Here is a 12215-nt window from a genome sequence, read left to right on the forward strand (position 1 = left end):
CACAGATCCAGATGTTAACACTGGCTGCCCTTGTGTAATGCCTTGAACATGAGCTGGCATATGCAAATATTGGGGTCATACATATTAATGATCCCGGCTGTTATGTAACAGTCGGTGTTATGTTGAGATTCGCCTGTTCTTCGGAGGTCTTTTAAACAAATGAGATTTACATAAGAAGGAGGAAACAATAGAGTTTGAGACTCACTGTATGTCATTTCCATGTACTGAACTCTTGTTATTCAACTATGCTGAGGTAAATTCAATTTTTAATTCTAGGGCACCTTTAATGATGTTGTGCATGTGCACTATGATAAATTAGAAATATACACATCGGTTTGTTGATGGACATACACTTGTTAATGCTGATGGTGAGGAATTACAGTTGCAACATCTCATGATGGACGTCAAACTGAGTAGCGTAAGTTGTCTTTGCGATGGAGGTATGGGTTGAATAACTAGTTCTTCCAATATATTTTATCATAGGACTCGCGGTCGGATTAACATGGTAAAATTGACGCCATCATTACTGTCTTTACAGTGTGTACAATCGCTGAGCTTTAGGAAGCTCCAAAGCTGTAAATGGTAGACCAATCGCAACAGACTGAGCCATCTGGCCAATCAGAGCAGAGCAGGCTCACGGAAAGGAGGGATTTAGAGAGACTGGTTCATCCGATGAGTCGTTTGAGAATCATTGAAAAATGTGGTGATGTGCAATGTAGGTTATGAGAAAATGAAAGTGTTTTGTGAACTTTGATGCATGTAAACCTATTGTAGGAGACATCCTATACAGAATTAGGAACCTTTCAAATAGCATAATAGGGGCATTTTAACACAGCGTCAAATGAGACTAAAAATTGCAGTTGGCGAGTATATGAAACGGTGCCAATCGCCAGTTGGCCGGTAACATTTTTATGAATGGAATTCAATTCATTATTCGCGCACTGTGTGGGAAGTTTAAACATCCGAAGCGTGCCCCAGAAAGCATGCGAATATTGAGCTCTCTTTCAAGCCTTCTTGTGCTTGAACGGACAAATTCACATAAAATTATGTCAAAAAGTGCTCAGTGAGTATCCTAGTAAACAGTCAGTTATGGCTTAAATGAACGTAAACAGTTGAGAAAGAAAACGCATGTGTATCAGTATATTGGATCCATACATTCAGTCTTAAAGTGAAAGCAGCCTAATATACCTGTTGCTGTCTAGGTTTTTAATGTTAAAAAAACTCATTGCTCTTGACTGAATATTTTTTTTTAACTTTAAAAAGGATTAATCTGTTTAATTAATACAGTGAAGACTATGCAGTGTTATTTTACATTTGATTAGACTACTTTATTCAGTTTCTGTACATGAACACTGTGAATTTTCACTGGTATCTAACATTTCATAACTGACAAAACTACCTGTTTTTGCAAAAAATGTCTGGTAAAAAAATATATTTAAGGCCAGTAAATTTTCTTAATTCACCAGCCATTGGCAGGTGTGGCAAAAAGTTAGTTTTAGGCCTTGTATACATATGGCCTACAGGGGTATTTACTATTTATTTAAGGTACTTCAAGGAATACCATGGTATTTTCAAGGTACATTTCTAAAAAATTATGACAGAACATTCAAGTATGTTGAAGTAGTATCTTTTGTGAGTTACTATCTCATATAAACAATTCAAAAAAATGAAAACTAGTAAAATCAGTTGTTAATCTACAATCTGGTAAAATTGCTGCATGAAACATTTACCAGCTGTCACACCATAGAAACAAAACTCACTCAGCATCGTAAAATGACATTTGTTTACCAATTACTTTAACTCCTCCATGCAGAAAACAAGTTCTGTGGAGTGACATGACATTCACGCACAGCTCGTAGCACCTTTCAGACAATAATTAAACCTTGCTTTATTGAAGAGAGCCTCCGACTCCTGGCCGCCAAAGAGGAAAAATCTTAGAGCCCAAGAGCAATTTGTTCCTCTGCAGAGGCTACTTATTTCCATAAATATCTTGTTTAATAATAAAAACAAACATGTGCTGAAAGGTTGGAAACTATGCATAGTATTTACCAAGCATTTAGAGTATCATGTTTATTAAGAAGAACCCTGGCATATCTGGAATCAACTGGAGTCAAGCAAGCAGTGTGATTTTTTTTGGTGTGGCCGACTCTCTATTTCGCTTGACTGACTCACTATAACTCTCAGAGCTTACTCAGAACTATATGAATCACTTTTAAGGCCAGAACAAATATCTGTGATGGGAAAGAACTAACTAAAAGTAGTGATGCTATTAACCTACCTTCATTTTTCAGTATTGTGTCAATAGTGTAGCTTTTACAGTAACAAACTACTTTTCCATGAAATTGTAGTGTGACAAAATGCACACTGAAGTTCTAATCAAACATGCTCTTTTGAACAGTCTCTCATGTAGGGTTAAAAAAAAATCTAAGTCATTTTAAATGAAGTGAACTGAATCACTCTAAAGAATACATTCCTTAGTGATTTGATTCATTCTTCAATCCTCTCTAGTTAATCGACTCATTTGAACAGTTCATGTAAATCAACCCAATAAAAGCAAAGAAAAAAGGATTCAACGATTTAAAGGTGCCCTAGAATTAAAAATTGAATTTATCTTGGCATAGTTGAATAACAAGAGTTCAGTACATGGAAATGACATACAGTGAGTCTCAAACACCATTGTTTCCTCCTTCTTGTGTAAATCTCATTTGTTTAAAAGACCTCCGAAGAACAGGCGAATCTCAACATAACACCGAGTGTTACGTAACAGTCGGGATCATTAATATGTACGCCCCCAATATTTGCATATGCCAGCCCATGTTCAAGGCATTAGACAAGGGGAGCCAGTATTAACGTCTAGATCTGTGCACAGCTGAATCATCAGACTAGGTAAGCAAGCAAGGACAACAGCGAAAAATGGCAGCTGGAGCAATAATAACTGACATGATGCATGATATCATGATATTTTTAGTGATATTTGTAAATTGTCCTTCTAAATGTTTTGTAGCATGTTGCTAATGTACTGTTAAATGTGGTTAAAGTTACCATCGTTTATTACTATATTCACGGAGACAAGACAGTCGTTATTTTCATTTTTTAAACACTTGCAGTCTGTATAATTCATAAACACATCTTCATTCTTTATAAATCTCTCCAACAGTGTGTAATGTTAGCTTTAGCCACGGAGCACCATCAAACTCATTCAGAATCAAATGTAAACATCCAAATAAATACCATACTTACGCGATTAGACATGTTGCATGACGAACACTTTGTAAAGATCCATTTTGAGGGTTATATTAGCTGTGTGAACTTTGTTTATGCTGGTTAAGGCAAGCGTGAGCTCCGAGGGAGGGGAGCACGAGATTTAAAGGGGCCGCAGCCTGAATCGGCGCATATTTAATGATGCCCCAAAATAGGCAATTAAAAAAATGAATTAAAAAAAAATCTAAGGAGTATTTTGAGCTGAAACTTCACAGACACATTCAGGGGACACCTTAGACTTATATTACATCTTTTAAAAAGACGTTCTAAGGCACCTTTAAGACCCCCGTACATATGCGTGAAATTTAAATATTTAGGACTAGTTTACCCAAGCCATTATTTACTCATCCATATGTATGCTGATATTTTTAATTCAGTGAAACTCGCACACAAAAATAATTAATTGATTGAACAGTCACAGATTTCCATATAACAACAACAACAATTCACTGTGGTCACGTGCTGTCAAGCTCCAAAAAGTACAAAAAAGCACTATAAAAGTATTTTATATCTTCTTAAGCCATACATGCGCGTTTTGTGAGGAAAAGACAAACATGTCATTGTTTACAGATAATCTGCACATTCATCGTTGCTTTAAAATAAAGTATGGTGCAAATAGAGCGCATAAATGATTTAACACATCAATAAAGTGTATTGCAACCAAAAATCATGACATCAAAGCTAATTCGATCAATCAATTAATATTCATTTGATACATTCACTTTTTTTTATTATTAATTCATTCAATGTTTTTTTTTTTTTGTGCTAGATACAGCAAATCCTGTTCAAATCATCTGATGTAATATCCGAAGATTTTCCTGCTTAATTAGCTTCTACTTATTTATTTATTTATTTTTTTTTTAAAAGAGCTGCTACACTGTAGTTGAACTGCTCCAAATAATAAATATCTTAGCAAACTACAGTTCCAGGTAGCTTCCCCAACTCTGATACATACATATGGTAATTATGATGTGTGTTTTCTGTGTGTGTGTGTGTGTGTGTGTATGATATCGCTCCTGAGAGATTGATCTGGGTCCAGTGGGGGAGGGATTCAGCTCTTATACTGCAGTGGGCAGAGATCAATAAAACTCAGGGGCGAGAGAAAGAGAGCCACAGTATATCAAGATTAAATAAATGTACAGCTCACTCACGGGCTCACGCCTCGCTGAGGGAATCATGGGGGCTGGCGAGGCTGCGCGAGGAGAGCGAGAGTGATTTACAGCGCTGCAAGAGGACAGCCTTATTGAACCATAAATTAGTTTGCTTGCATTTTTACAGCAGCTTGAGATTGACTTCAGATACAGTCAGATCCGACACAGAGACACTGAGATCACAGCTATCAGAATAACCATGCTTTAAGCATAAGATCCCACCCTTTCTCTTTAGACAGTCTACAAAAGCCACACCTCCTCCAAAACACATGAACGGACACAGCAGAGTCTGCAAAGCATCACGAGAGACTGCGTTAAATTACCTCATGTCTCAAAGCACATAACATTACAATAATAATGAATGTAAACAACTTACAGAGCTCTTACTTACACCACCTGACTGCTGCAGATTCATTTTCGGCATTGATAGTGTTCACAGAAACGCATAAATCCGAGTCTGATGATGTGAACAGCTTATGTACGATTACATTTTTAATATACAACTCAGTGTATTTATTTCAGTGTTGTTTATTAAGTTAATTTTATTTTACGTTTCGGCTTTGGTTTTCTGCAAAGTGAAAACCTTAAAGGGTTAGTTCACCCAAAAATGAAAATAATGTCATTTATTACTCACCCTCATGCCGTTCCACACCCGTAAGACCTTTGTTAATTTTCAGAACACAAATTAAGATATTTTTGTTAAAATCCAATGGCTCAGTGAGGCCTGCATAGCCAGCAATGACATTTCCTCTTTTAAGATCCATTAATGTACTAAAAACATATTTAAATCAGTTCATGTGAGTACAGTGGTTCAATATCAATATTATAAAGTGACGAGAATATTTTTGGTGCGGCAAAAAAACCCAAAATAACGACTTATTTAGTGATGGCCGATTTCAAAACACTGCTTCAGGAAGCTTCGGAGTGTTATGAAGCAGCGTATCGAATCATGATTCGGATCACGTGTCAAACCGCCAAACTGCTGAAATCACGTGACTTTGGCGCTCTGAACCGCTGATTTGACACACTGATTCATTTATGCTCTGATGCTTCCTGAAGCAGTGTTTTGAAATCGGCCATCACTATATAAGATGTTTTTTTTTGTTTTTTTTTTGGCGCACCAAAAATATTCTCGTCACTTTATACTATTAATATTGAACCACTGTACTCACATGAACTGATTTAAATATGTTTTTAGTACATTAATGGATCTTGAGAGAGGAAATGTCATTGCTGGCTATGCAGGCCTCACTGAGCCTTCAGATTTCAACAAAAATATCTTAATTTGTGTTCCGAAGATTAACGAAGATCTTACGGGTGTGGAACGGCATGAGGGTTAGTAATAAATTACATTATTTTCATTTTTGGGTGAACTAACCCTTTAATTTCGGTTTCAGTGTTTCCACAGAAAAAAATTTTCAGTGCATCACTAGTGGGAACTTTATAATGACATTTCAGGATGTCTTAAAGTATGGATGCATGTAACAGCATTCATGACCCATTTAATGTCCATAATGTGACATATTTCTGAATATTATGATACAATTAAAAAAATAAATAAATAACAGATTGTGGTATCATCTATTTTAGATGAACCTTTTCCTACATGGCTCAAAAAAAATGAAACTGTGATTGATCTCTTTATATCTCAGCCAAACTGTCTCTTCCTGTAAGCAGCTGGTTCTTGAGCTAGAATAAGCTGCAATGTGGAACGGACCTTATGCCGTTTAGTCAAAGTTCTGGCTGAGGTAACGTGAGACTAGTGAAAGACAGATGAGAACTAGAATGTAAAAGGTTGGAATGGTGAGTCAAACCTGCAGAGAGTCTGGGCCGCGTCCTGGGCGTCTGCATCTCCTGCCGCGCGTGAGGCAGCATGTGGTACCGCTTGGCCTCGTTGACCAGGTCTCGGCAAGCCTCGGACGATTTAATCAGCTCCTCATTGTCCACCACATTCAGCAAGTAACTGGGGTGGATGAATGGAAGTCTAACGACGGCCAGCAATTCAGATATGTGCTGTGAGAGAGAGACAGAGAGAGAAATACACTCAGTATGTGATTTCAGTCTGAGTTTCTTGTCTGCCAATCATTCCCTGTGGCATTACTAATAAAAGGACTGCAATGATTCAATTCAACTGAATGATTCTTTTAGTAGATGAAGACTGAATAGAAGTCTAATATACTGAAGACTTACCACTTCTTTGTACCTTGTACAAAATAGAAAAGCACCATTTATTATGATAAAACTGTTACCAATGTGAATCTTTTAGTAAATGCAGTCATATAGTGTGAACAGTATCTACTGTCAGTATCTACACCGATTTAAAGGTGCCCTAGAATTAAAAATTGAATTTACCTCGGCATAGTTGAATAACAAGAGTTCAGTACATGGAAATGACATACAGTGAGTCTCAAACTCCATTGTTTCCTCCTTCTTATATAAATCTCATTTGTTTAAAAGACCTTTTAGTGATATTTGTAAACTGTCTTTCTAAATGTTTTGTTAGCATGTTGCTAATGTACTGTTAAATGTGGTTAAATTTACCATCGTTTATTACTGTATTCAGGGAGACAGGAGAGCCGTCGTTATTTTCATTATTAAACACTTGCAGTCTGTATAATTCATAAACACAACTTCATTCTTTATAAATCTCTCCAACAGTGTAGCATTAGCCGTTAGCCACGGAGCACAGCCTCAAATTCATTCAGAATCAAATGTAAACATCCAAATAAATACAATACTCACATGATCCAATGCATGCATGACGAACACTTTGTAAAGATCCATTTTGAGGGTTATATTAGCTGTGTGAACTTTGTTTATGCAATGATAGAGTGGGAGGGGCACAGAGCACGAGTTTTTAAAGGGGCCACAGCCTGAATCGGCACATTTCTAATTATGCCCCAAAATAGGCAGTTAAAAAAATTAATAAAAAAAAATCTATGGGGTATTTTGAGCTGAAACTTAACAGATACATTCAGGGGACACCTTAGACTTATATTACATCTTGTAAAAAAACATTCGATGGCACCTTTAAGGCGACAAAAGCTGACTTTGTTGTCACCTCTCGTCGGCTGCGTCTCGGCCAAAAACCTGCACTTGAACACATCAAAAGGACTACAGGCGACTGTCAACTAGCATGTGCATTCTGCAAATGTGTATAAGGAAATAGCTGTCTATATCAGCAGGTATCAATAGTCTATATTCATCATTCAAAAAGAGAAAATGAATCTAGGACTGTAGATATACAAACTGTAAACAAAGCAGCGCTTGCTTACCATTCTGAATATCAATCATGCTGATTACTTTCTTCATTCCAGGCGGCTCATGTTGTTATGAATATATTCACGTAATGCTCAATTAAGATTATGTAAAATCAGAACATCCTGTCTGAGCCGTCTTGACATCTTTGCTCGCTTTCATCACTTTTACTTTATTTATTTAAAGAATATATATATATATATATATATATATATATATATATATATATATATATATATATATATATATATATATATATATATATATATATATAAAAACAAATATTTTATATATATATATATATACAGTACAGTCCAAAAGTTTGGAACCACTAAGATTTTTAATGTTTTTAAAACAAGTTTCGTCTGCTCACCAAGGCTACATTTATTTCATTAAAAATACAGTAAAAAACAGTAATATTGTGAAATATTATTACAATTTAAAATAACTGTTTTCTATTTGAATATATTTCACAAAGTAATTTATTCCTGTGATGCAAAGCTGAATTTTCAGCATCATTACTCCAGTCTTCAGTGTCACATGATCCTTCAGAAATCATTCTAATATGCTGATCTGCTGCTCAAGAAACATTTAATGTGTACAATTGTACAAAATATTTGTGTACAATATTTTTTTTCAGGATTATTTGATGAATAGAAAGTTCAAAAGAACAGTGTTTATCTGAAATCTAATCTTTTGTAACATTATAAATTTACTGCCACTTTTGATTGATTTAATGCATCCTTGCTGAGTAAAAGTATTAATTTCTTTCATTTCTTTTCAAAAAAATAAAAATAAAATTTCTTACTGACCCCAAACTTTTGAACGGTAGTGTATAATGCTACAGAAGCTTTGTATTTCAGATAAATGCTGTTCTTTTGAACTTTCTATTCATCAAGGAATCCTGAAAAAAAAAGTACACAACTGTTTTCAACATTGAAAATAATCATAAATGTTTATTGAGCAGCAAATCAGCATATTAGAATGATTTCTGAAGGATCATGTGACACTGAAGACTGGAGTAACGATGCTGAAAATTCAGCTTTGCATCACAGGAATAAATTACTTTGTGAAATATATTCAAATAGAAAACAGTTATTTTAAATTGTAATAATATTTCACAATATTACTGTTTTTTACTGTATTTTTAATGAAATAAATGTAGCCTTGGTGAGCAGACGAAACTTCTTTTAAAAACATAAAAAATCTTAGTGGTTCCAAACTTTTGGACTGTACTGTATATATATATATATATATATATATATATATATATATATATATATATATATATATATATAGACATATATATAGACATATATATACACACACACACACACATATATATATATATATATATATATATATGTCAGACTGAGATAGCCTGTTAATGGTTGCTATGGTGAGGACTATCCACAGCCAGATTGTTTGTTCAGAGTCATCCTCAATGGGGCGTTTGCTCACGTCAGCGTTAAATGCTGTAAACATGAGTTGACAGGGACAGCGGCCAGCCCGACCCCCTCACCTCTGTGCTCACAACGCATTACGTAAACACCCAGAAAAAAACAAAAAACAGACACGGGCAGTGTGAACACCTGGGCTTCTGTTGTCTCTCAGAGCGAGACGTGGAGAGATTTTACCTGATCTGACCTTGACAAAGTACTCTTACTATCCATTCCTCATTAAAGGCAACATTTCATAGTGAAAGTGCATATTCAATAAGAAAAAAAAGTAGGACGAGACTTAATTTTATCTACTGGGAATTTAATGGATTGTGAAAAGTACGTAGAGGCTGAAGGTCAAAATCACCCGTGAGAGACACTCCGTGTATCCAAATGCTAAGGCTTTATTTTCAAATCTATCTGTACTTTCAATTATTTCTGTAACTTTTATTATCTTAAACTTTAAATTACTGCATTCATTATTGGAATTTTTTTTAGAAAGGATGCATATACTACAACAGAAACCTAAAAAAGTATCGAAAAGATATAATTGCTACCATATTCATTATTGGATATTATTGTTGTTAAAAATAAAATAAAATAAAATATGTATTTATTTATTTATTTAATATATAGATCTATTAAATAAATAAATAAATATTTGTTTAGCTAGTTTATCAAAAGAAAAATATAAATGAGAATAATAATACAAAAATCAGCCAATGACCAGCATAGTACCAAGAAGGACATTATATCTAGTTATTGCGTGCACAATAGTGATGCACAATAAATCCAGCTATTATAGATCAATAAGGTCAGTTTTCTAATTGTTAACATGTAAGCTTGAGGTTGATATCCCAGCACTATTAATCCAGCATAATAAAACTCATATTTGTTGAAAAGTCTCTCGACATCCCTTACCCAGCATCCCAAAGCAAAAACAGTTTACTTAGCAAACATGTTCCCCAAACAATAGAAGGCAAGAGGCCAGATGCAGATTTCAGAAATGTGTGCCAGCTCTCGGCACGGCCTTACACAATACACATACTTGGCTAAACCATCCTGGATCTGAACTTTTTGGTTTTCCTCACTGCATTGGCAAGATGTCTGCCTTTATGGAATGTTAAATGCTCTGTGTTTACATGTCATATGTGCATTGTTTGCATACTGATATAAAAACCTGCATGCTCGTTTTAGCATATGTCTCACCAACAGGAACACATATCGTTGAACTGTTCCATCATCCTGACTGTGAGATCAGGGATTAGGGATCCCAGTGAGGATCTGATCTAAAATAATGTCACGGCAGACGGATGCTCCCCTGGTGCCGGCCCCCTTCCCCCTCCCCTCCACACACACACTCCTGCCAGCGAATGGGTTTAGCCGACCCAGCCAAACCGCTTTGGACTGGTTAGAGAAAATAATCACGATCTCCCGGCTCGACCCGGCCACCGGGACCAGACGAGGGGGGATTTTAGCTCCAGCTCATAAATCTGAACAACTAAATGCATTGCTGGTGCTCGTAGGCTCCTGTCTTGCACCGGCCGATTAAATGATAGCGATAAAATATGCAACCCTCCAGAAGAAACGAAAGAAACAGCAGCAGCTCAGCGGGGACAGATTTCACCCTCAAGGATGAAACAGAGGAAAGAAATCAAACTCAGATGAAAATAAGATGAAGAATTCCACTGTGATCCACATCGTAATATAGGCATCAGCCTTTAAAGGGGACATACACCCTGAAATTCACATATATTGTCAAGAGAGAAAACTTCTTAAAAAGTGTGTAAATTTTGCAGTACTATGTTTATTTAGCATGTAAGTAGACCTGTGATCTATATGTTTTATTAATTAAAGCTGCTGTCCGGGATTTTTGGCCCTCTAGCGGTTAATAAACAGAACTGCACGCGTCTTGCGGAGGAACATTGTAGCCGGAGCTACTTTTCTCCATGTATGTCTATGGCGAGTCACGCAGTGATACTCTGCGGCGAGTCCTACCAGTCCGTTCTGAAATAGTCCGAATATAAACACTTATTATAAGTCTATCATAATGATTCAGGATAAGACAAAAACACGGTTTGGAAAATGGATTCATGTTGTATATTCTCATTATATAATTTTTGTAAATTGTTAACACAAAAAAAGTTGCGGAATTTTATTATTTATTATAATTTTATTAATTTATTATTCAATATATATTAAAATATTTAAATGTATTTAGTGTATATATATATATATATATATATATATATATATATATATATATATATATATATATATATATATATATACAGTACAGTCCAAAAGTTTGGAACCACTAAGATTTTTAATGTTTTTAAAAGAAGTTTCGTCTGCTCACCAAGGCTACATTTATTTAATTAAAAATACAGTAAAAAACAGTAATATTGTGAAATATTATTACAATTTAAAATAACTGTTTTCTATTTGAATATATTTCACGAAGTAATTTATTCCTGTGATGCAAAGCTGAATTTTCAGCATCATTACTCCAGTCTTCAGTGTCACATGATCCTTCAGAAATCATTCTAATATGCTGATCTGCTGCTCAAGAAACATTTAATGTGTACAATTGTACAAAATATTTGTGTACAATATTTTTTTTCAGGATTATTTGATGAATAGAAAGTTCAAAAGAACAGTGTTTATCTGAAATCTAATCTTTTGTAACATTATAAATGTCTTTACTGCCACTTTTGATTGATTTAATGCATCCTTGCTGAATAAAAGTATTCATTTCTTTCATTTCTTTTCAAAAAAATAAAAATAAAAATTCTTACTGACCCCAAACTTTTGAACGGTAGTGTATAATCCTACAGAAGCTTTGTATTTCAGATAAATGCTGTTCTTTTGAACTTTCTATTCATCAAATAATCCTGAAAAAAAATATTGTACACAAATATTTTGTACAATTGTACACATTAAATGTTTCTTGAGCAGCAGATCAGCATATTAGAATGATTTCTGAAGGATCATGTGACACTGAAGACTGGAGTAACGATGCTGAAAATTCAGCTTTGCATCACAGGAATAAATTACTTTGTCAAATATATTTAAATAGTACACAGTTATTTTAAATTGTAATAAT

The 12215-nt window shown here is 34.8% G+C and overlaps 1 protein-coding gene across 4 annotated transcripts in view; it reads right to left on the bottom strand.

The window, feature by feature from the left end:
• LOC125278449 (kelch-like protein 29) overlaps window positions 1-12215 on the bottom strand; it is a 318939-nt gene that overhangs the window by 59978 nt on the left and 246746 nt on the right. For all 4 annotated transcript variants that reach the window (XM_048207641.1, XM_048207642.1, XM_048207643.1 and 1 more), the window contains one exon: window positions 6227-6425. In XM_048207641.1, the coding sequence (XP_048063598.1) occupies window positions 6227-6425 (199 nt within the window). The remainder of the gene's footprint in view (window positions 1-6226; window positions 6426-12215) is intronic.

The sequence above is a fragment of the Megalobrama amblycephala genome, linkage group LG11 (assembly GCF_018812025.1).
Source record: "Megalobrama amblycephala isolate DHTTF-2021 linkage group LG11, ASM1881202v1, whole genome shotgun sequence".
NCBI classification, from domain to species: domain Eukaryota; kingdom Metazoa; phylum Chordata; class Actinopteri; order Cypriniformes; family Xenocyprididae; genus Megalobrama; species Megalobrama amblycephala.